Source organism: Salvelinus namaycush, chromosome 38, assembly GCF_016432855.1.
Source record: "Salvelinus namaycush isolate Seneca chromosome 38, SaNama_1.0, whole genome shotgun sequence".
Lineage (NCBI taxonomy): Eukaryota > Metazoa > Chordata > Actinopteri > Salmoniformes > Salmonidae > Salvelinus > Salvelinus namaycush.
In genome coordinates, this window is record NC_052344.1 from 7,039,640 (window position 1) to 7,065,888 (window position 26,249).

At 45.2% G+C, this 26,249-nt stretch overlaps 1 protein-coding gene across 1 annotated transcript in view; it reads left to right on the forward strand.

The window, feature by feature from the left end:
- Window positions 1-14,365: 14,365 nt before the first annotated feature.
- Window positions 14,366-26,249, forward strand: part of LOC120031969 (pleckstrin homology domain-containing family A member 5-like) — a 182,639-nt gene continuing 170,755 nt past the window's right edge. Inside the window, exons 1-3 of the mRNA XM_038977861.1 lie at window positions 14,366-14,457; window positions 14,569-14,645; window positions 15,484-15,541. Of these exons, the coding sequence (XP_038833789.1) occupies window positions 14,366-14,457; window positions 14,569-14,645; window positions 15,484-15,541 (227 nt within the window). The remainder of the gene's footprint in view (window positions 14,458-14,568; window positions 14,646-15,483; window positions 15,542-26,249) is intronic.

Below are 26,249 nucleotides of genomic sequence, written 5' to 3' on the forward strand. Positions count from 1 at the left end.
TTCGAAAACATAATGTTAACTTTCACTACTATGCGGATGACACACAGCTGTACATTTCAATGAAACATGGTGAAGCCCCAAAATTGCCCTCGCTAGAAGCCTGTGTTTCAGACATAAGGAAGTGGATGGCTGCAAAGTTTCTACTTTTAAACTCGGACAAAACAGAGATGCTTGTTCTAGGTCCCAAGAAACAACGAGAGCTTCTGTTGAATCTGACAATTAATCTTGATGGTTGTACAGTCGTCTCAAATAAAACTGCGAAGGACCTCGGCGCTACTCTGGACCCTGATCCCTCTTTTGACGAACATATCAAGACTGTTTCAAGGACAGCTTTTTTCCATCTACGTAACATTGCAAAAATCAGAAACTTTCTGTCCAAAAATGATGCAGAAAAATTAATCCATGCTTTTGTTACTTCTAGGTTAGACTACTGCAATGCTCTACTTTCCGGCTACCCGGATAAAGCACTAAATAAACTTCAGTTAGTGCTAAATACGGCTGCTAGAATCCTGACTAAAACCCCAAAATGTGATCATATTACTCCAGTGCTAGCCTCCCTACACTGGCTTACAGTTAAGGCAAGGGCTGATTTCAAGGTTTTACTGCTAACCTACAAAGCATTACATGGGCTTGCTCCTACCTATATTTCCAATTTGGTCCTGCCGTACATACCTACACGTGCGCTACGGTCACAAGATGCAGGCCTCCTAATTGTCCCTAGAATTTCTAAGCAAACAGCTGGAGGCAGGGATTTCTCCTATAGAGCTCCATTTTTATGGAATGGTCTGCCTACCCATGTGAGAGACGCAGACTCGGTCTCAACCTTTAAGTCTTTACTGAAGACTCATCTCTTCAGTAGGTCCTATGACTGAATGTAGTCTGGCCCAGGAGTGTGAAGGTGAACGGAAAGGCACAGGAGCAACAAACCGCCCTTGCTGTCTCTGCCTGGCCGGTTTCCCTCTCTCCACTGGGATTCTCTGCCTCTAACCCTATTACAGGGGCTGAGTCACTGGCTTACTGGTGCTCTTCCATGCCGTCCCTAGGGGTGCGTCACTTAAGTGGGTTGAGTCACTGACTTGGTCTTCCTGTCTGGGTTGGCGCCCCCCTTGGGTTGTGCCGAGGCGGAGATCTTTGTGGGCTATGCTCGGCCTTGTCTCAGGATGGTAAGTTGGTGGTTGAAGATATCCCTCTACTGGTGTGGGAGCTGTGCTTTGGCAAAGTGGGCGGGGTTATATCCTGCCTGTTTGGCCCTGTCCGGGGGTATCATCGGATGGCGCCAAAGTGTCTCCTGACCCCTCCTGTCTCAGCCTCCAGTATTTATGCTGCAGTAGTTTATGTGTCGGGGGGCTAGGGTCAGTCTGTTATATCTGGAGTATTTATCCTGTCTTATCCAGTGTCCTATGTGAATTTAAGTATGTTCTCTTTCTTTCTTTCTCTCTCTCGGAGGACCTGAGCCCTAGGACCATGCCTCAAGACTACCTGGCATGATGACTCCTTGTTGTCCCCAGTCCACCTGGCCGTGCTGCTGCCCCAGTTTCAACTGTTCTGTCTGCGGCTATGGAACCCTGACCTGTTCACTGTGATTACTATTATTTGACCATGCTGGTCATTTATGAACATTTGAACATCTTGGCCATGTTCTGTTATAATCTCCACCCAGCACAGCCAGAAGAGGACTGGCCACCCCTCATAGCCTGGTTCCTCTAGGTTTCTTCTTAGGTTTGGCCTTTCTAGGGAGTTTTTCCTAGCCACCGTGCTTCTGCACCTGCATTGCTTGCTGTTTGGGATTTTAGTCTGGGTTTCTGATACAGCACTTTGATATAACAGCTGATGTAAGAAGGCCTATATAAATACATTTGATTTGATCACAATAAATAAGACAGGGGGACCTGATCCTAGATCAGCATTTCTACTCTAAGAAACTTGACACAAGCCTAAACTAAAATACACTAGGAAACCAACTACACCGTCAACATATTGACTTGATATTAAGAAAACAACCGTTGTTTTGTTTATCTGTTCTGTGTGTCTGCAAGGGGTCTTGTTGCTATGTACTGCACGTTGCTACAGTAGTGAATGACCAATCCCTATCATATTGTACAAGCACCATGAATGAACAGACATTGGTTTAGTAGTTCTAAATAGTGCTTCTACTTCCTGCATGGTCAGTAAGCAAATACTGGTTCAATAAGAAAGACCCCTGCACATTTCTGAGAAGGCGACACTCCCTTTTGTAAACATCGAGGGACACCTTATGGTCAGTTGTACAATAGTAGCGCGGAATTTCCTGTCGACATCTTGCGTCATTGTATTGTTTACTGTCAAGGGGAGGGAAAGACAGATCATTAAGCCGAACTGATGAGATGATAAAGCCCCTGTATGATGAACTATGTGTACCGTGTGATGCGATTCTCTCATGCCATTCAATCTAAAACTGAAGGTGAACAATAAGCTTCTCTTCTTCTCTCCTCGTGTGTTGTTAGATCAGAGAGTGGGTTGAGTAACTGTATCAAGGTGTTCCTTTTCAGTGTGACAGTGGATGGGCTGGGCGGCCCGGACCTCCCCGAGAGGAGTCTGAAGCCAGCAGGAGCGCGTCCAGGAGTCTCTTTCTCTCTCCCTCCATCTCTCTCTCCCTCATCATCTGCTGTGGTTCAGCTCGGCTGGGCTCGCTGATGGTCTCTCTTTGTGTGGCTGCTGCTATTGGCCCTGGAGACCATGAAGTATCATTGAACAATGTAGACAGCAACTTTTTGTCTTTCACTAAAGTGAATAAGGTGGTTTCCCCCTTCACTTTCTTTGAGTAAGATGGACTGGTGTAGTAGATGAGTTCATGTGTGTGTCTGAATATGTGTCTGTGTTGCTGCGTGCATGTCTGCGTCTGTGGTGTGTGCGTGCCTGCCTGCCTGTCTGACACCTTAGTGCCTGTGTTTGTGTGTTTAGAGGTCTCTAAGCAGCACAGAGGAAGGTGAAGCTGATGCCCTTCAAGCCCTGAGTGCCTCCTCTCCATCACCCCAGCTGCTTAAATCAATGTGTCTCTCCTGAGTCATCACTCACCATGAGGAAGGGGCTTATTTTAACCTTTCCCTCTCTCAGGCGGCATCCCAAATGGCAGCCTATTCCCTTTATAGTGCACTACTTTTGACCAGGGGGCATAGGGCTCTGGTCAAACGTAGTGCACTATATAGGGAATAGGGTGCCATTTGGGAGTCATCCTCACCCTCCCCTGTTGCTGCCGGCTCAAACATTATGAGATCTTCAGATCCCAAGACATGAGGAAGAGCAGCTTTATTTGGGTCCTTCCTATTCTTCTGTGAGAAATGGGGCAGAGAGAGTTTAAGAAAACAGAGAGAGTAAAGGGAGAGAGAGAAAGATATAGATTCATTATTAGAGACCCTGACTAGGCCCTGCTCCTATGCACACTAGAGAGAGTGAGAGCGAGAGCGAGAGCGAGAGAGAGAGAGAGAGAGAGAGAGAGAGAGAGAGAGAGAATCCACATTTGGGGGAGAGATACGGCGAAACGGGGCCAAGCACAGACACATTGTACTCCCTGGCGAAGCAGAGAGAGGGAGAGCAGGGGTTCTGTGAGTCCAGGCAACTGAGCTTCAGACCACAGAAATGCTGCTGGCCTCTGTAGTGAGGCAATAGAGACTGCCTCCTAAATGGCACCCTATTCCCTATGTATTGCACTACTTTTGACTATGTCTCTGGTCAAAAGTAGTGCACTATACAGGGGATAGGGTTACAGTACTATTTGGGATGCACTCAGAGAGCCCTTCCAGAGAGCTCAACCTTTTCATTTTGTCAATATTGAGGCGTCTGAGAAAGAACAAGTTGAGGAGAGTAATGCATCTCTGTTGTTTCATCAACATGGTTGCAAAGCTCAGCAGTTGGCAGAGGCAAGACGAGGAAAACTAAATGAACAAAGCCAACAGAGTAGTGAATAGTACAGTACAGAATGTGATATTTATTTTGAAGTTACAAGATGGTTCATGAATTCTTGAGAGTTGTTTCTTCCACTTTCCTTAAATGATCTGCTGCATAATTGTAGAGTTTCCACCATCTAAAAACAAAGCCATCTCTCTGAGAACTATCTATTTGGGCTCTTTGAGGTCTAATACGCTAGATGCAGCAACATGGAAAATCATGGAATTTGACTTCCTTTCCATTTTTGAAAAAGAGAAGAACATGTTATTCAGAAAGTTCATTTGAGAAGGTAAAGGCAAAGAGACAGGAGGAAGTGCAAAAACGTAATGTTTTGATATAAATAAATGATAAAGTTGCCCTCTGATAAAGAGTCTTCTGCTCAGCTTCCTGAGTAAAACATCAGAGTTTGTATTCCTCACAGTTTCTCCATTTGAGGCAGTTTAAAGGCAGAAACACTGACAGGCAAAAGGCAGCGAGTGAGAGGAGTTCAAATCCTAAGAGGCTTCCACTCAGCTTCCTGTGTGACCGTTAGAGAAGTAATTGACTTTATTTAGCCAGGAAAGTAATTGAGAACAACAACGACCTGACCAAGAGGGAGCAATGAAGCGGACAGGGAGCCTTGGTATTCCTGGTCTTCTTAAACGTGGACAGTGAACGTTGGTGTTCTGGTCTTATTAAACGAGGACAGTGAACGTTGGTGTTCTGGTCTTATTAAACGAGGACAGTGAACGTTGGTGTTCTGGTCTTATTAAACGAGGACAGTGAACGTTGGTGTTCTGGTCTTATTAAACGAGGACAGTGAACGTTGGTGTTCTGGTCTTATTAAACGTGGACAGTGAACGTTGGTGTTCTGGTCTTATTAAACGAGGACAGTAAACGTTGGTGTTCTGGTCTTATTAAACGTGGACAGGGAACGTTGGTGTTCTGGTCTTATTAAACGAGGACAGTGAACGTTGGTGTTCTGGTCTTATTAAACGAGGACAGTGAACGTTGGTGTTCTGGTCTTATTAAACGAGGACAGTAAACGTTGGTGTTCTGGTCTTATTAAACGAGGACAGTGAACGTTGGTGTTCTGGTCTTATTAAACGAGGACAGTGAACGTTGGTGTTCTGGTCTTATTAAACGTGGACAGGGAACGTTGGTGTTCTGGTCTTATTAAACGAGGACAGTGAACGTTGGTGTTCTGGTCTTATTAAACGAGGACAGTGAACGTTGGTGTTCTGGTCTTATTAAACGAGGACAGTGAACGTTGGTGTTCTGGTCTTATTAAACGAGGACAGTGAACGTTGGTGTTCTGGTCTTATTAAACGAGGACAGTGAACGTTGGTGTTCTGGTCTTATTAAATGAGGACAGGGAACGTTGGTGTTCTGGTCTTATTAAACGAGGACAGGGAACGTTGGTGTTCAGGTCTTATTAAACGAGGACAGGGAACGTTGGTGTTCTGGTCTTATTAAACGAGGACAGTGAACGTTGGTGTTCTGGTCTTATTAAACGAGGACAGTGAACGTTGGTGTTCTGGTCTTATTAAACGAGGACAGGGAACGTTGGTGTTCAGGTCTTATTAAACGAGGACAGGGAACGTTGGTATTCTGGTCGTATTAAACGTGGACAGTAAACGTTGGTGTTCTGGTCTTATTAAACGAGGACAGTGAACGTTGGTGTTCTGGTCTTATTAAACGAGGACAGTGAACGTTGGTGTTCTGGTCTTATTAAACGAGGACAGTGAACGTTGGTGTTCTGGTCTTATTAAACGAGGACAGTGAACGTTGGTGTTCTGGTCTTATTAAACGAGGACAGTGAACATTGGTGTTCTGGTCGTATTAAACGTGGACAGTAAACGTTGGTGTTCTGGTCTTATTAAACGAGGACAGTGAACGTTGGTGTTCTGGTCTTATTAAACGAGGACAGTGAACGTTGGTGTTCTGGTCTTATTAAACGAGGACAGTGAACGTTGGTGTTCTGGTCTTATTAAACGAGGACAGTGAACGTTGGTGTTCTGGTCTTATTAAACGTGGACAGGGAACGTTGGTGTTCTGGTCTTATTAAACGAGGACAGTGAACATTGGTGTTCTGGTCTTATTAAACGAGGACAGGGAACGTTGGTGTTCTGGTCTTATTAAACGAGGACAGGGAACGTTGGTGTTCAAGTCTTATTAAACGTGGACAGGGAACGTTGGTGTTCTGGTCGTATTAAACGAGGACAGTGAACATTGGTGTTCAGGTCTTATTAAGCGTGGACAGGGAACGTTGGTGTTCTGGTCTTATTAAACGTGGACAGGGAACGTTGGTGTTCTGGTCTTATTAGACGAGGACAGTGAACGTTGGTGTTCTGGTCTTATTAAACGAGGACAGTGAACATTGGTGTTCTGGTCGTATTAAACGTGGACAGGGAACGTTGGTGTTCTGGTCGTATTAAACGAGGACAGTGAACGTTGGTGTTCTGGTCTTATTAAACGAGGACAGTGAACGTTGGTGTTCTGGTCTTATTAAACGAGGACAGTGAACGTTGGTGTTCTGGTCTTATTAAACGAGGACAGTGAACGTTGTTGTTCTGGTCTTATTAAACGAGGACAGTGAACGTTGGTGTTCTGGTCTTATTAAACGAGGACAGTGAACGTTGGTGTTCAGGTCTTATTAAACGAGGACAGGGAACGTTGGTGTTCTGGTCTTATTAAACGAGGACAGTGAACGTTGGTGTTCTGGTCTTATTAAACGAGGACAGTGAACGTTGGTGTTCAGGTCTTATTAAACGCAGACAGTGAACGTTGGTGTTCAGGTCTTATTAAACGTGGACAGTGAACGTTGGTGTTCTGGTCTTATTAAACGAGGACAGTGAACGTTGGTGTTCTGGTCTTATTAAACGTGGACAGTGAACGTTGGTGTTCTGGTCTTATTAAACGAGGACAGTGAACGTTGGTGTTCTGGTCTTATTAAACGAGGACAGGGAACGTTGGTGTTCTGGTCTTATTAAACGAGGACAGGGAACGTTGGTGTTCAGGTCTTATTAAACGAGGACAGGGAACGTTGGTGTTCTGGTCTTATTAAACGAGGACAGTGAACGTTGGTGTTCTGGTCTTATTAAACGAGGACAGTGAACGTTGGTGTTCTGGTCTTATTAAACGAGGACAGTGAACATTGGTGTTCTGGTCTTATTAAACGAGGACAGTGAACATTGGTGTTCTGGTCTTATTAAACGAGGACAGGGAGCCTCCAGTTCTCCGACTCTGATCCAACCATCACATATTGACCTTGATCACTGGCCGTGCTCTGGGGTTTACGGCAACAAAAGCGTGAAATGGTGAGGGAGGGTACTGAAATACACCAGGCTACTAAGGGAGATAGAGGCTTCGTCCCAAACGGAACTCTAATCCCTACAGTATATAGTGCAATACTCACAAGGCTCTGGCCAAAAGAAGTGCACTATATAGGGAATAGGGTGCCATTTGAAATGAAGCCAGAGAGGAAAAGCTTCACTAGCTTCTTAGGCCAGACTGACACAGAACATAATTACTTTGTATCACTCTGGAAAATAGGTTTAAATATCCTAAATACATAGCCTACAGTATATATTTTTTGCTTCAAACAGGCATGTCTATTAGGGACATATATAAACGAGAATGTTTTACATATTCTGTAAATAAACACACTCCAAATTGTAAAAAAAATGTACACTGGGCACAGACGTCAAGTTCAACGTCTATTCCACATTGGTTCAACGTAACTTTATTGAAATTATGTGGAAACAACGTTGAGTCAGCCAGTGTGTTCCCAGAGGGTAAATAGGCCTCAAAGAAAGTATCCAAATTGCCTGACAAACTCTCTTCTCGACTAGACTCAGACAATTAAGTCATTACCAAACTGTTTGGAATGCAGCGATGTGTTTGTGTGTCTGTTCTGTATTAAAGGTCAGACAGGATTGTTGTTAATGTAGTTGGTTAAAGAGTGTCAGAATAATTGTCTCTTTCTCGCTCTCTCTCTCTCACACACACATATGCAAAATATTCACACACACGCACGAGCGCACACACACACAGCAATATGTAATCACTTGGCTGGAGGCGACAGAGTATTTTTGAAGCCTATTAGCAACAGGCCAGTTCCCTGTGTCCTGCAACGCAGCGTATGACATCACCATCAATTTAAGGGCAAGCTATGTATTACAGTACTGTATTACCGAATAGGGCAAAAATAGCACTTTACTACCACTGCAGAAAAACATGTACAGTCATCTCTACTGGTTATTTGTTGTAGCACACACACACACACACACACACACACACACACACACACACACACACACACACACACACACACACACACACACACACACACACACACACACACACACACACACACACACACACACACACAGAACACTAAAAGTTACTCCAGAGAGTTTTAATTGCTGTGTGATGAAGGAGCTACCGCTGTGAACCTGGCCGGTGCATCCTACTCAACCAACATAAACAAACATACACCAGCGGAGAGAGTAAACACATTTAAATAGTAAATAGACCTTCACTATGAAACATTTACGACCACGCCATTTCTGTTTATTTCCCTTGGCAGAGGAACATCACCTTGAAGGTTGTAGTATCAACAGGGTAAATGTTTCTCAATGCAAATGTGTTAGTTGGCAGAGGCTGCCAGCGTTTCAGACGAAGGTTTGCTGTTCTAATCTTTAAACAAAGAGCTGTGGTAAAAGGCTTCCCACTGTGCACACACTGGTTGAATCAACATCGTTTCCACGTCATTTACGTTGAACCAACGTGGAATAGACGTTAAATTGATGCCTGTGACCAGTGGGTTCACTCTTACTGTACCTGACTAGTGATTGCACAAAGCATTTAGATTGGACCAAGACTGAGTTGGTATGATGAACCAAGCTTGTGTGATGAATAAAACTGACTGAAACGGATGTCTAGGCTTTAGCTTAGTGGGCTAATGTGGTCTTAAGCCATGACACCGTCCACATTCAAAAGTCTGTCAGTTAGTATTGACGTTACAAAGTACACACCCTGTCTTCCATCAAAACTAGAGAACAGTACAATGAGGCAATCCACTTATATGACCTCACACCTCTCCAGTCCAACAACAGAGGCTTAATGTCATCTCTCAATTGACACCCTATTCCCCAGGTGCCATCTGAGACTCATTTACAGTGTTTCCCCTGACTCTCTGTCTGACTCGCCCATTTACAGTGTGTTTCCCCTGACTCTCTGTCTGACTCCCCCATTTACAGTGTGTTTCCCCTGACTCTCTGTCTGACTCGCCCATTTATAGTGTGTTTCCCCTGACTCTCTGTCTGACTCGCCCATTTACAGTGTGTTTCCCCTGACTCTCTGTCTGACTCGCCCGTTTACAGTGTGTTTCCCCTGACTCTCTGTCTGACTCGCCCATTTATAGTGTGTTTCCCCTGACTCTCTGTCTGACTCGCCCGTTTTCAGTGTGTTTCCCCTGACTCTCTGTCTGACTCGCCCATTTACAGTGTGTTTCCCCTGACTCTCTGTCTGACTCGCCCATTTACAGTGTGTTTCCCCTGACTCTCTGTCTGACTCGCCCGTTTACAGTGTGTTTCCCCTAACTCTCTGTCTGACTCGTCTGTTTACAGTGTGTTTCCCCTGACTCTCTGTCTGACTCGCCCATTTACAGTGTGTTTCTCCTGACTCTCTGTCTGACTCGCCCGTTTACAGTGTGTTTCCCCTGACTCTCTGTCTGACTCGCCCGTTTACAGTGTGTTTCCCCTGACTCTCTGTCTGACTCGTCCATTTACAGTGTGTTTCCCCTGAATCTCTGTCTGACTCGCCCATTTACAGTGTGTTTCCCCTGACTCTCTGTCTGACTCGCCCATTTACAGTGTGTTTCCCCTGACTCTCTGTCTGACTCTGCAGCATAACGTTGACCATGTTATTATTAGTCCAGACCACAGCAGCATCTCTGCATGTTCTGCATTTCTGTGTCTCGAACGTATCAACCTTGAACCTGGCTCTTTTCTCTCTCTGTCTCCCTCTCCCTCTCTCTCTGTCTGACTCTTTTCTCTCTCTGTCTCCCGCTCTCTCTCTCGGTCTCACTCTCACTCTCTCCCTGATTTCAATGCGAGACAAGCTCGATGATAACAAACTTGGTATTTAGCAGACGTTGGCATTCTCCCTGCCCTCCGGCCTCCAGGGCTTAGCGTGCCCTCGTCTGACCCGTCCGTCTAACTCTCTCCCTGGCATCAGATGTCACGTAGACCTGCCTGCACTGGGGATGTTGTGGTGGGTGCTACAGTACAGTACACATGGCGGATGGAGTCAACCTTACATAGAGTACAATGTAAAGCAGCAATCTGTTCCATTATGTTCAAACCAGCTTGTCCAACACTGGGCCATTTCCATAATAGAGACCCATCTATAATAATAAAGATGTTCTATATAACTTCCTTTGTCTGCCTAGGGTGGTTGAATATCTCTCGCACATACAATAGACCCCCCCCCCCCCCCCCCCCCCCCCCAACACATTAAGGAAATACAAATAGGCAGCAGGACCAGTGTGGTGTTGGTTAACTGGTCTTTGTGTTCAGTTTCTGATCAATAGGTTGGTCTTAATGAGACACACACTGCATGATCGTTCAAGGGACCCCTAACTGGGTAGGTAGCGAGCCAGCCAGCTCCAGCCACAAACCCATCTTCTAAGGCCGTGATCATGTGGAAAGCACTTCAACCAGTGAAGCCTGGTATGTTTACGAGCTTGTTTTATTCCTTCTGAAAGGTAAAGCTTTTACCCTAGCTGTGGAATTCCCACTGCAATGCACAACACCGTAGCGCTAGCTGTGGAATTCCCACTGCAATGTACAACACCGTAGCGCTAGCTGTGGAATTCCCACTGCAATGTACAACACCGTAGCGCTAGCTGTGGAATTCCCACTGCAATGTACAACACCGTAGCGCTAGCTGTGGAATTCCCACTGCAATGTACAACACCGTAGCGCTAGCTGTGGAATTCCCACTGCAATGTACAACACCGTAGCGCTAGCTGTGGAATTCCCACTGCAATGTACAACACCGTAGCGCTAGCTGTGGAATTCCCACTGCAATGTACAACACCGTAGCGCTAGCCTGCAGTGTAGGTGTTTTGTTTTCGCTGAAATAGTCCTCGTCTCCTAAATTGAACGTTTATAGCGACACAGAGCCCATGAGCCCATAGACCGAGGCTGAGTGGGCCTGACAGAAAGCTGAGGAATATGATATGCTGCAGTCGCTGATCTGGAGAGAGGGGACAGACGTGACATGGAGGTCAGAGACTAGTTAGGAAGGAGGACATGGTGAAAGAGGAGAGTATGGGGGAGGAAAATTATGTGGACGATTGGGGGGTGGTGGGAGGATAGGAGGTGAGAATTGGGAGAGGGTTGGGGAAATTGGGGGGAGATGAAGGGGGAAATTGGGAGAATAAGTTGAAGAGGAAGATGGCAGGGAAAATATAAGGGGCATGATGGATGAGTGGGTGGAATCGGAATGGAGTTGTTTGTTTTGATAAAGGGGGTTGAGGCCCTCCCATAGTAACAGTGGGGTACAGATTGGTCCCGAAGCAGGAAGCAATCTCTGTTACAGAAGAGGCCATTGGCTGGGTTGGACCCTCTAATGATGACGTCAGAGGAACTGCTCTGCTCTGCTCTGCGCTAGGTGACTTCAAAAAGGCGGCAGGGGTCGTAGCTAAGCCGCAGTCTCATTAATAATCATTATGAGCCTAGTTTCCAGCCCCTCACAGTCCCTTTCATGACTGAGGGGGGAGACAGACCCTCCGGGTCTGTGGGAAGCTTGATGGAAACCTTTGCTGCATCTTAAATCGCACCTAATTCCCTTTATATTGCACTTCTTTTAGACCAGGGCCCATAGGGATCTAGGCAAAAGTAGTACACTATATAGGGAGCATTGTCATTTGGGACTCAGTCCTTGAATAGTTAGTCCGAATGGGTCCTGGAGAAAGGTCCTATCTGTTCTCAGAGTGATTTTAGACAGAGGCCATGTCCGAATAACCATACTTGAATTCTAAATAGTAGTTTTTTTCGGTAACCGAAAAAATATACAATTGTATAGTATGTGAAATTAATTCCAGGATGCCATACTCATTTTGGCTTTTCATCTAGTAGAATTCGTTGCAAACTACTGAGGAAGAGAATCTGCTTTTCACTCCTACCTGTGTTCGACAACGGCTGATAATCAGAATAGGGGATGTGCTCTACAAAAATGTACAAATGGCGGGGAACAAGCGCTATTGCGCATTTGATGACACTGTTTTACTAAACAGTACATTCTAAATAATATGTAGCACGAGTAGTGCACAGTATGCTGTTTTAGTAAGTAGTAGGCAAGCCAGAATTTGAACACTTTTGCCGTCAGGGTTATCTGATGGGATTTGACGAAGCCTCCAAGCCTCTGGTCTAAAGCTCCACAGCAAAAGTGTCTGAGTCACAGTCAGACAGAATATTGTAAACAGTGACCACATCCAAGACCACAGGCACTCTCGCACATAAGTACGTGTCACACACACACTCAAACAAACCCCCTCCCCTACACACACACACACACACACAGTACAACCTGTGCTACATTTCCGTACTAATGACCGTCGACAGAAACCAGAGCAGCGTTTGAAACGTTTTTATCGTGTTTGTTTTGCGGCTCCCTCCCTCACTCCCCGCAGCAGATCCTCACTCCCCGCAGCAGATCCTCACTCCCCGCAACAGATCCTCACTCCCCGCAGCAGATCCTCACTCCCCGCAGCAGATCCTCACTCCCCGCAGCAGATCCTCACTCCCCGCAGCAGATCCTCACTCCCCGCAGCAGATCCTCACTCCCCGCAGCAGATCCTCACTCCCCGCAGCAGATCCCCATATAGCCCCAGTCCCGCTTGGCTCTGGTGTCTGGTGTAGTCTAACATCTCGCTACCTTTGATACCCAGAGGAGAAGGTAATCACCAGCAGCATTGCATTCCATCCTCCTGTCCCACTGCCATATCTACACTGGAATGTTAAACACACTGGGAGATACATGATTTACATATAGCTGTAGTTACTAGCTATATAGCTATATAGCTGTAGTCACTGTACTTAAGCAAATATTGTTTTAATTTGATGTGCTAAACAATTTGTTTTTAATAAGTAAGTCACAGTAGTTGTTAAACTATATGCTGTTGCACAAGCTATTCAACAGATATGTTTTGACTCCAACCTAGAAGGTCTTATAACAGTCTCCTCTGACACACACACACACACACACACACACACACACACACACACACACACACACACACACACACACACACACACACACACACACACACACACACACACACACACACACACACACACACACACACACACACACACTAATCTGCTAAACCCCCTTGGACATAAGGATTACTAATTGGATGAATTTAGTGGTGAGTTCACAAGGCCAGGGGGCCTGAGGGGTGGGTAGACGTTCCCCTTCTCAGACAACATATCCAGGATCAGCTTACCCTCCCCAAATCCTAACCTTAACCATTATGGAGGTGGAACAGCAAACTGACCCTAGATCAGTATCTAGTTGGTATCCTTTGTTTGGCGTTGGCAAGCCACCTCCATAATGGTTAGTGGACAGTGGACATTTTTGTTTTCATTTATGTAGTTATTTGTTGATAGTTAAATCTTATATGCGTGGTGTTGGCATCCTGGCTAACCTGTCTGCATTGTGTTTTCACCATCTTTTCGTGTATGACACACACACACACGCACACACACACACACACATCATGTACACGCAAACACTCATGCATACACACACTTGCACTTCTACACTCGCATACATGCACCCATTCTCACATGCATCCAATCTACTCGGGACCCTCTGCTCTGTCTGACCTATAGAGAGGGGGTGAGGGGAGGGCTAAGGAGGGGGAGGGAGAAGGATGTACAGACAGCTGAACCACGCAGTGAGGTACAAGGTTTACCTGGGAGGGCATGTGTGATAATAAGGAACAGCACAGACGGACCATCCATGTAAGCTTTAACACACTTGCAGGATGAGTATTCTATTGGTGAATACAGTAGCCCCAGGCTACAAGGACATAATGTGTGAATTTATATATTACTATATAATGCCATATCTAATTAATTGTGACATGAGAAATTGAATTTCACATCTTTAGCATGTAAATAACTGCGGTGGGATATTTTTCAGAATCATAGGCTGCTCTAGGCTATTGTATATATACACTAGTGTTTATGCTCCTTAGTATGTACTTACAAAACATCATTTGTTTCAATAAAAGTTTTAAAAAACAAGGTGGAAACAGGAGACCTCTGTACCATGCAAGCACGCTCCCGCCCCACAGAGGTTCCCCGCGCCCAGTTGCTTAGGGTTGACGAGTACGCGCCCACGGCACGGATACGCGCACTCTAGTCTCCGTCCTCTGCTAGACATGGCGGCGGATCTAAACCCGGACTGGCTCTCCTGCCTGCCTTCTTCTTGGAGTTATGGGGTTACTCGGGACGGAAGAATATTCTTCATCAAGTAAATATTTCCAGGATACAGCGCATGGAAGTGTATTGGCTTTGTTTCGACGCGTTTGTTTATGTCTGTGTTATTTGCGTGTTCACCTTCTCCCTGTTTCTTACCCAACAGTGAAGAAGCCAAGAGTACGACCTGGCTGCATCCCGTCACCGGAGAGGCCGTCATAACGGGGCACAGAAAAACCCCAGGTAAAAACGGTTCGCATCGAACTCTTCCAATCGTTACATACGGCAAGAGTCTCGGTTTTAAATGGTTTCAGAAACCACCGATAAACGTTGAGCGAAGACTCACTGCCGCAAGCAACAGCCGTCTGTCTATCTTTCTCTCCTCTGCGCTCAGACCATCAAGTTGAGCCGCCAATTAATGTCACCTAGGCATTGCGACAGAGTTGTTGAAAGTTCGGTCACGTAGGCATTCACATTCATAAACGAAGAAGTTAGTTGATTTTTTGACATTATTGTTTGCCACTTGCCAGGGTTGTAGACTAAACTGTAAGGCTTAAGCCCGAAGCACTGGGCAGTTATTTTGTAACAATTGTAACAACAGCTGTTGATAAAATGATAACATGAAACATTGATGCGTAACTCGATACAAATGTTGAATGCAACAAATGTTTGTATTGTTGTGGAAATGACTTCGGATAAGGATGTTATGGTTACCATTCCATATCCATTGCATTAGAGGGAAGACATCGTGCGCGGAATGCATAGATCCTCACACTGTCAATGCCTAGGAAGCAGGCTTTTACAATCTCACTTCTATCAATACAATATGTTTGAATAACGGATACGAATAGAAATGACGATGAGGCTATTTGATCATCCGCACTAGGCTATATCATTAATGGATAGCATATCGGTAGGCTATAAATATTGCGTAAGGTGCTGGCTTGGGAAACGGTGTTTTCGGTCACGCGCAGATCTCTGCTCCTATCAGCCGCTTGTGTGTGTTGCGATGTATTTGTCTCGTAGCCTATTCATTACTCCCCCCTCCGCCCCTTTTCTTTCCCTCCTCTTTCCCGCATAGATTTACCAACGGGATGGGAGGAGGGATATACGTTTGAAGGAGCCCGCTGCTTCATCAAGTAAGTTGGATTTTTCAAAGCCACCGCGCTTTCTGGAAACACTTGATATTCGTCCTCCTGTCGCTGGCAGGCTGCTTTGTTTGACGGCAGTTGAGATTTTCTGATTCTCTCCCAACGCCCTTCTGGAGTATTTTGGAAAGATCTTCTCCACATCCCCTTCTTATGAACACACACACAGTTCGAGGTCTCGTTTTTCCTCAGAGCAAGTCAGTACCGTCTGTGATGGAGTTTGACAAGCCAGTGTGACTCACAGCTCTCAGCTGCAGGCTTTACATGTTGGGGCCTCCTTCCCTCAGACACTACGCTGCTCCACCCGTGTGTACTTGCAACAGAGACACTACATTATTACACCCCTAAACATCGGCTTAGGGTTTGTTGATAAGTCAGTGTTTGAAGAAACACATGTATATACAGTTTTAAGTCTTGCAGTGCTATTCGGTTGTCTTTCCTTCACCACTGTCTCTTCTGATTCTCTGCTATGGCCATATGGAGAGTAGCAACTGAGCTAATAGCATGTGCTTTAAATAGGTCCACTAACTGGAGTGTGTTTTGTATCTCAAGGCATACATACTGTACCGCTGTGAATTAGTGTGTGTTTATCTAGTGTCACTGTTTCCTCTCCCTCTTCCACAACTATTATTATGGCACACTGCTGATGGCATGGACTCAAGTTGGACCGTAGGCTGAAGGAATGGAATTGGCTGAATCACTGTCACATTTCTAGATGGGATATCTTTCTGAGACACAAAGAGCAGCATTTTGGACTGAGAACAATTGGGCCTATTTTGTCCAGTTTATGTTTTGACACCATTGCATTGGCAGTGCATGGTGTGCTATTTTTCAATTTGCATTGCCCGTGATTTCTGAAATTCTTCTCAATTTCTTTGCTGGTTGGCCCATGTATTGGGCCGTTATGCAGACCTTATGCCCTCCACGTCCCCTATGCCCTCCTACATCCCGGAAGGAACTTGATGCCCTTTGATTTAGGATTAATGTCCCTCTTTCTCTGTGGTGTTGAGAGGGTCCCATGGGACCCAGACAGTGGGCCGCTGGAGGTGTGTTTGTGTGTGTGTGTCACAACCCGGCCTGTGTCCTCGTGACTCCCGTTAATTCACAGGGGGATTCTCCTCTCTGTTCCCCTTTGTCATAGTGTACCTGGAGACAGAACCAATCCGAAGAGGCTTGTTTGATGTTTCAGTAAACGCTCCCTAGAGTCAGTGCCCTACCTAGTGCACACTCCCTGAAGTACACTAGTTCACAGTGGCTGGCCAGCCAGAACAGGCAGCTACCCTAGTGTACCGTAACCCTGTATGCACTCTAAGCCCTTTGACTCAGACTCTGAACGCATGACCGAGCTAAACCCACTGAGGATTATGGAAGTGTCTCCCCCACGCCTCCCACCAGGCAAAAACATAGTCATTCAGAGTCCTCTACCTCCCACTGAGAAAAAATAATATTTTTCTGGTAATTAAAAATACTTGTCAAAATACGTCCCATTTCTTTCAGTATCCACCCTGGCTGGCCACGACGTAACAAATAAGACGTCAGCACGACGTTGCTTCAACTAGCTAATATTGCCCACTGGGAAATTGCTGTTGTGGTTGAGGCCTTTAATGACCTCCCTGATGTGCCTCACCTCTGTGTGTCACGCTGGCGTCTACAGTATTACCTCAGCAGCAGGTGGAAGGCTGCCAGAGATGAGGAATGGTACAGCTCATTTATTATTCCTGGGCTGTGTGGAGTCGCAGAGGGGCTGACTCTAAAGGACACACACACACACACACTTTACAGATCCCATTCATCAACGACCAGGTTGTTTTCACCCAGCATCTTTAATTCACTTATCCCTCTCCCCTTTAGCCTTCAGATCATTTCTGCACTGGCGCACACAGTATGTCTGCGTCCCAAATGGCCCCTATCTATGGGCTCTGGTCAAAAGTAGTGCACTATATAGGGAAAAGGGTGCCATTTGGGACCTGAGGAGGGAGGGACCTGCTGGGAGAGCAGATGTATACACTTAGAATAAAGGAAGAAAGCCTACACACAGCAACTGCAGCTCCCAAGTGCTTGGATATACCACTAACCACAATAGAGAATGTTTCAGCTAGCTGCAATAGCTTCCATGAAGGTGTTTTGGATGTGAATATTACACACACACACTGGACGATTTATGTAGCTCACACATGTATGCCGTCCAAATGGCACCCTATTCCCTATGGGCCCTGGTCAAAAGTAGTGCACTCTATAGGGAATATGGATGCAACCCAGGAGTGGCAGAGAAAGCTGGATGAGGAGCCATCTTTAAGACATGCAGTGTGGATTCATTTCACTCTCCCTCCCCTGCTTCCCACGCTGGTTTCTCGAAGAGAGAAGAGGAGGAAGAAGGCGGAATGAACGAGAATAGGGAAATGGTTGGAGGATATGACCTGTAGCTGACACTTGGAGTGTAGTTGGGGGGTGGGTAGGCAAAGGGACCTAGTCAGACTGCCTTGGTAGATAGACAAGGCTGTGTATGTGTGTGCTGCAGTCTTTTCCTCTGGCTTAGTTTGGCAGCTGGGAGAGTGCTTGGGGAATCCCGCAAAATAAACAGTTAGAGAAACATGGCCTGCTCCCCTTCTTCTCCACGCCCACTGGTGAATCCTGTTCTCCCATTGGAGGTGGAGGCTCTAGGCCCGCCTCTTTAACTCAGCTCAAGTTTTGGGGCTTAGGGGTGTGTGTGTGTGGAGCCTACAGACGGGGCCACGAAGCAACATTAACGAGACGTGACATAGCTAGCGGTCTCCGCTTTACTGCAGCACTCTCCATAGTGGAGTTCTCAACAGGCTGCGTTAATGAAACGAGCTGTGTCGTGAATCTAGGTGCACCCTAAGGATTGGAGTTTCAATCTGAGAATGGTGCTGCAAAGGAATGACGGCGAGAAAGGTTTCTGTTTGTCAGGCTAAATAGAGCAATCTGATAGATGTGAGTGGAGTGACAGATTGAGAAAACAAAAGAGAGCGAATCAAAGAAAGAGACCTGGGGAGAGGGAGACATAGATGGATGGAGAGAGGTTGGTGTGAGAGAGCGAGCTTTCTGAATAGAATAAGAGCTGGGGATAGGCTTCCAGCTATCAGGAGGAGATGCAGGTTCTGCAGGTGTTTCCACCGGGATACAACAGCCACTCAACTTTTCCTGGACATCTGTCAACAGTGTGTGTACGTTTTGTGTCCACCCACATTTCCACCTCTGGGATCATGTGAGCTGTGGTTGAAGTAGGGACATATCTATAAGTGGGTCGCTGGCTGGGTGGAGCTGCTACACTGATGAAAGGCTTCCTGTCTCGTTCGCTCTCACTCGCTCTAGCTCGGTCTCATCAGTGGGAGACGAGAGTAAGAATGGTCTAACATTTCTACTGCTGATTGTTTTGACACTAGCAGGTGATGACAGCCCCTTGTCAAAGCTGTTGATTCACTGGAGACACTGTAAACTCTCTGCATTTCAGCAACTCTGTCCTATTGCTCTTCCACTTCCTCCCTAAACACAACACGCCTCTGGTTCCACACCACAAGCCACTAATGAACGACACCACCTGCAGTGAATACAAGTGAGTTTAATTTTCTGCTTACAGTAAGCTGTGAAAAGGCTGTTAGTCAATCAATCTTATTTTCTAAAGCCATTTTTTACATCGGCAGCCAAAACCCCCCAGCCAAAAACCCCAAAGAGTAAGCAATGCAGATGTAGAAGCACACTGTACGGAACTTCCCAAACGGCACCCTATTCCCTATATAGTGTACTACTTTTGACGAGCCCTATGGGCCCTGTTTCCAAATTAGGACACCGTATAGGGATTAGGGTGCCATTTGGTATGTGTCCATTGTGTTTGGCTGTGCTGCAACATAGTCATTACTGAGTCCTATTCAGGGGCACCGCTGCACTGCATACCTTAGTCTGTGGTGGTACTATGATGGAGTATACGTCTTCAACTTGAACTCTCGAGTTGTTACGACTGGCCATATCTATGAGTGAGTGATCTGTCAGTATCTGAGATATCACTGACCTGATTTACCGCTAACCTCCCACTCCTAGCCAGGGCTCAGTGCAAAGCCTGCTTGTGTTCAATCCAATGTATTTTTTTATGCAACTTAATGGAAATCTCATGATACTTTATTTATTATACACGTACCATGAATACACAATTCCAATATACTGACTTCAATACACACACATTTACTTGTAGCAGGACATGGACTTGTCTTACAACAGGAGGTTGCAGAGGGAGGGGTGTGCTCTGCCCCTAGGTCCGATGCAGAACCGCATGCAGGTCCACTTGATTCATGCCTGGCGCTAAAGACGAGAAGGTAATGGCCAACATTTAATCAATCACTCTCAGCTCAACGCTCGTCTGACTGGGACTGACTGGCAAATCATTAAGTGTTGGATTCGGCGTCAGTTATCTGGGTGCAACTCAGGATGGTGAATGTACTGCTAGTTCATTCTACAGCAATTGCTAGATTCATGGATGAGGATATGCCTTGTTTTGGATGGCCCAATAGAGGGAGAGAGGATTAGTTGCAGTTCCTATTGGCCCAGACGTGATTAATCAGACTATGGTAATCAGTAGTGTGTGTGTGTGTTAAGTGTGCACGTACCAAGGCTGTTGAAAATGTGAGGGGCTCCCCAGGTCTGCCACTGCACTTATGCGTACAGCTGGTTACAGAGAGAGAGAGAGAGAGAGAGGGAGAGTGAGAGGGAGGAAGATTGCAGAGAGAGTAGGAGGAGGAAGAGGGTGAGAGCAAGAGACCCTCACTGTCTCCACAGGCAGTAACTTTAAGTGAAAGCCTTTCCTCACTGCGCTGTTCTTTCCTCTGCAATGTTCTACAGAATGGCCTTCCCTGCTGTCTGTCAATAGCATGCTTAAAGGTGTGTGTGTGTGCACGCCTACTGCATTAGCATCGAATAGCGCCTGCGATATGCAACTTTTCAGGGAAGTTAGGAACCAATATACACAGTCAGTTAGGAAAGCTAAGGCTAGCTTTTTCAAACAGAAATTTGCATCCTGTAGCACAAACTCCCAAAAGTTCTGGGACACTGTAAAGTCCATGGAGAATAAGAGCACCTCCTCCCAGCTGCCCACTGAACTGAGGCTACGAAGCACTGTCACCACCGATAAATCCACGATAATTGAGAATTTCAATAAGCATTTTTCTACGGCTGGCCATGCTCTCCACCTGGCTACCCCTACCCCGGTCAACAGCGCTGCACCCCTGCAGCAACTTTCCCAAGCCTCCCCCATCTCTACTTCACCCAAATCCAGATAGCTGATATTCTGAAAGAGCGGAAAAATCTGGACCCCTACAAATCAGCTGGGCTAGACAATCTGGACCCTCTCTTTCTAAAATTATCCGCCGCAATTGTTGCAACCCCTATTACTAGTCTGTTCAACCTCTCTTTCGTATCGTCTGAGATTCCCAAAGATTGGAAAGCTGCTGCGGTCATCCCCCTCTTCAAAAGGGGAGACACTCTAGACCCAAACTGTTACAGATATCTATCCTACCCTGCCTTTCTAAGGTCTTCGAAAGCCAAGTGAACAAACAGATCACCGACCATTTCGAATCCCACCGTACCTTCTCCACTATGCAATCTGGTTTCCGAGCTGGTCATGGGTGCACCTCAGTCACGCTCAAGGTCCTAAACGATATCATAACCGCCATCGATAAAATACAATACTGTGCAGCCATATTCATCGACCTGGCCAAGGCTTTCGACTCTGTCAATCACCACATTCTTTTCGGCAGACTCAACAGCCTTGGTTTCTCAAATGACTGCCTCGCCTGGTTCACCAACTACTTCTCTGATAGAGTTCAGTGTGTCAAATCGGAGGGCCTGTTGTCCGGAACTCTGGCAGTCTGTCCGGAACCCTGCCACAGGGTTCAATTCTTGGGCCAACTCTCTTCTCTGTATACATCAATGATGTCGCTCTTGCTGCTGGTGATTCTCTGATCCACCTCTACGCAGACGACACCATTCTGTGTACTTCTGGCCCTTCTTTGGACACTGTGTTAACAAATCTCCAAACGAGCTTCAACACCATACAACACTCCTTCCGTGGCCTCCAACTGCTCTTAAATGCAAGTAAAACTAAATGCATGCTTCAACCGATCGCTGCCCGCCTGTCTAGCATCACTATTCTGGACGGTTCTGACTTAGAGTATGTGGACAACTACAAATACCTAGGTGTCTGGTTAGACTGTAAACTCTCCTTCCAGACTCACATTAACCTTTCATTGCTACCCATCCCGGATCCGGGAGCATCCTCATCAAAAAAGCTGACTAGCATAGCCTAGCCTAACGTGACAGGGATATCATATAATATAATTTTCATGAAATCACAAGTCCAATACAGCAAATGAAAGATAAACATCTTGTGAATCCAGCCATCATTCCCGATTTTAAAAATGTTTTACAGCGAAAACACAATATGTATTTCTATTAGCTAACCACAATAGCAAAAGACTCAACCGCATATTTTCACCATTTTTCTACCGCATAGGTAGCTATCACAAAACTGACCAAATAGAGATAAAATTAGTCACTAACCAAGAAACAACTTCATCAGATGACAGTCTTATAACATCAGGTTATACAATACACTTATGTTTTGTTCGAAAATGTGCATATTTAGAGCTGCAAACCGTGGTTATACATTGTGAATATGTAGCATCGATTCACCAAATTGTCCGGAGCTATTTTGGACACTCACCTAATCTGACCAAAGAACTCATCACAAACTTTACTAAAAAATACATGTTGGACAGCAAATGAAAGATACACTAGTTCTTACAGTTTTTTTCAATTGTTTAAGCACAATTTTGAAAACAGGGCCCGGTTTGTCAAAACACTACACACAATTAGCACAACCCTACACCAAAGTAGCACAACACTTCAGATCATTTGCAAAATGGAACACTTTTGTCAAAACTATACACGACTTCATAAAAAGAATATTTTGTTACCATACGAAACACACACATTTCATATGACTTCAATCTTTTTGAACCAGTTACACACTGCTGTTGCTAACCTAAAACACTTTTAGCAAGTCTAATTGTCAGTGATTAGAGTAGTGTAAATGAAGTACACAGAGAAAGTGCAACTATACAAACACTACACAAGACCAACGCTGCAGACTGAGGAAAATATCATTTATTTCTCTCCATATACCCAAATCAGTCAACATGGAGAATCACAACAAAACATGTCCCAGTTTTCATGCTACTACAGTAGTGTGCATAACACTGTTAGCTCAGCAAACAGACAAACGTAAAATACTGTATCCAGTACAGGTTACAATTACAGTAAATAACAAGAAAACTGACAATATTGTACAGAAAATACTACAGTAAACATACTATACATTATCTCTTCGCCTAGTTGGATCTGGCCAGAGAATTTCATCAACATCACAAGCAACATCGTCATTAGCCAGACAACGCGGGAAGAACCGTCTTGAATGTCGAATCCATCCTTGCACAGCTGCGGCGTCGACTTGGTCACAGGCGTCCTCCATGGCCTGAATGAGGGGTACCTGAGCCTGGGGCTGGAGATCGTAAACCTTCCACCGCCATGCAGAGAAAAACTCTTCGATAGGGTTTAGAAACGGAGAGTATGGTGGAAGGTATAGTACTGTCAACTGTGGATGGTGTTGAAACCAGTTCTGGACCAAAGCAGAGCGGTGGAATGACACATTGTCCCAGATGACCGTCTATTGCATCTGGTGCATTTCATTTCCTGCTGTGACGATGTGGTGCAATCGGTCCAAAAATGTGAGAATATGAGGTGTGTTGTAAGGGCCCATTTTGGCATGACGGAGGACAACCCCATGCTGTGAAATGGCAGCGCAAAGGGTGATGTTACCCCCGTTCCCGACCCTCAATCCTATGTAGAGAATAATACATGTAACTTACTGGACAATGTCACAGGAAGGGGTATCACAAGTGCTGATATGGTGCATACAATAAGCGGCTGATTACTGTAACTGTAGACAGATCTTCTTTTACCTGTTTTCCTGTCGAAAAGTCCTTATGACAGATGCCACTGTATATCTGCTAAGATTTGGCTGAACTCTCAGTCCAGCCTCCCTCAGCGTCAATCCGTGGTTCACAACATGGTCCACTAGTGTTGCACGAATGTCATTTGATAAGTTTGGTCCTCTTCTTCTTTGTGCACGTTCTCCTCCTGCTTCAGGTCTTCCTCGACCTCTGGCTCGGACTCTGCCTCTTCCTCTATCTCCTTCTCCTTCTCCTCTGTGTACTCCTCCTCTCACCCTCACTCTTCTTCTGACTCCTTCCATTTTGGTTGAACCTACCTGCTGCATTTTTATAGTGCTTAAACCTGATTGGTGTGTCTACAATTTAGCAATCACGTGTTTGTGCAACTGATGGCTGTGTTTAACAGATTGGCTCATAGGTGTGGTAATTTGACAGTCAGTGCTTTGGAATTGCAAGGAAGTGACATCATGATATACTTCTGTGTCTGATGTATACAAGTGTGTTTAGTTTTTTGCAAATCACTGTGTGTAATGTTTTGCAAATAGTGTGAAGCTGACAATGTGCTTAGAGTTGTGCAAATCAAGCCTTGTGTTTTGCTCCTTGAGTGTAAGGTTTTGCTAATTGTGGGAAAAGTTAAATTTTAGTGTGTAAGCAATCGTAAAAAACTGTAATGCAACCGCCGTGTTAGATTTTTAAAAATAACTTTACCATAACAAACAGCTTACGTTATAGCGAGACAGCGCCCGCCAAAACGCGAATAATAGGACTCAACATTTTCCACAGAAATACGAAATAACATCATAAATTGTTCTTACTTTTGCTGAGTTTCCATCAGAATCTTGTACAAGGAGTCCTTTGTCCAGAATAAATCGTTGTTTGGTTTTAGAATGTCCTTCTCTCCTGTCGAATTCGCTCCACAAGGCTAGCCAATGTTGATGACGTTCCCAATTTCTCTCGACGCAGAGAACGGAAAACTCCAAAAGTCCCATTAAACGTTGAATAAACTGATGAAACTCGGTTGAAAAAACCTACTTTATGATGTTTTTCTAATATGTATCGAATAAAAACAAAGCCGGAGATATTAGCCGTGTATACCGAACGCTTATCATAAGACAATAGGGAGGTGCTTCCCGCGCCTAGGTAGAGAAAGGAAATTCTGATCACGTCATTCCAAGAGCTCTTGTTCGACCTCAGATCAAGCTAGACACCCCATTCCACCTTCCACTGCCTGTTGACATCTAGTGGAAGGCGTATGCAGTGCATGCATATCCATAAATATAAGGCAATTCAATAGGCAGGCCCTGGAACAGAGCATCGTTTTCAGATTTTTCACTTCCTATCTGGAAGTTTGCTGCAAAATGAGTTCTGTTTTACTCACAGATATAATTCAAACAGTTTTAGAAACTTGAGTGTTTTCTATCCAATAGTAATAATAATATGCATATTATACGATCTAGAATAGAGTACGAGGCAGTTTAATTTGGGCACGATTTTTTCCAAAGTGGAAACAGCGCCCCCATATTGACAAGAATTAAGCATCTCCAATCCAAAATGAAATCTAGAATTGGCTTCGTATTTCACAACAAAGCATCCTTCACTCATGCTGCCAAACATACCCTCATAAAACTGACCATCCTACCGATCCTTGACTTCGGCAATGTCATTTACAAAATAGCCTCCAACACTCTACTCAGCAAATTGGATGCAGTCTATCACAGTGCCATCCCTTTTGTCACCAAAGCCCCATATACTACCCACCACTGCGACCTGTATGCTGTTGTTGGCTGGCCCTCACTTCATATTCGTCGCCAAACCCATTGGCTCCAGGTCATATATAAGTCTTTGCTAGGTAAAGCCCCACCTTATCTCAGCTCACTGGTCACCATAGCAGCACCCAACCGTAGCACACGCTCCAGCAGGTATATTTCACTGGTCATCCCCAAAGCCAATTCCCCCTTTGGCCGCCTTTCCTTCCAGTTCTCTGCTGCCAATGACTGGAACAAATTGCAAAAATCACTGAAGCTGGAGACTTATATCTCCCTCACTAACTTTAAGCATCAGCTGTCAGAGCAGCTTACACATCATTGCACCTGTACATAGCCCATCTGTAAATAGCCCATCCAACTACCTCATCCCCATATTGTAATAATTATTTTTTTATCCTTTGCACCCCAGTATCTCTACTTGCACATTAATCTTCTGCACATCTATCACTCCAGTGTTTAATTGCTAAATTGTAATTACTACGCCACCAAGGCCTATTTATTGCCTTACCTCCCTCATCTTACCTCATTTTCACACACTCTATATAGATTTTTCTATTGTGTTATTGACTGTACGTTTGTTTATTCCATGTGTAACTCTGTTGTTGTTTGTGTCGCACTGCTTTGCTTTATCTTGGCCAGGTCGCAGTTGTAAATGAGAACTTGTTCTCAACTGGCCTACCTGGTTAAATAAAGGTGAAATAAAATAAATACCTGTGTGCGTGGGTTTGTTTGCGTACTTTGCTCAATAATTTAGTCTGTTCACCTAGCTACCTTCCAATGATCATGTCCAATTTCATTGGCGTGTCCCCTCTGCACTGTCCCCACTGCACTTGTAATGTCCTGAGTACTGCTATCCGTCAAGACACTAAGGCTGTGTTGACACAGGCAGCCCAATTTAAGCTTTTCTTTCCACTA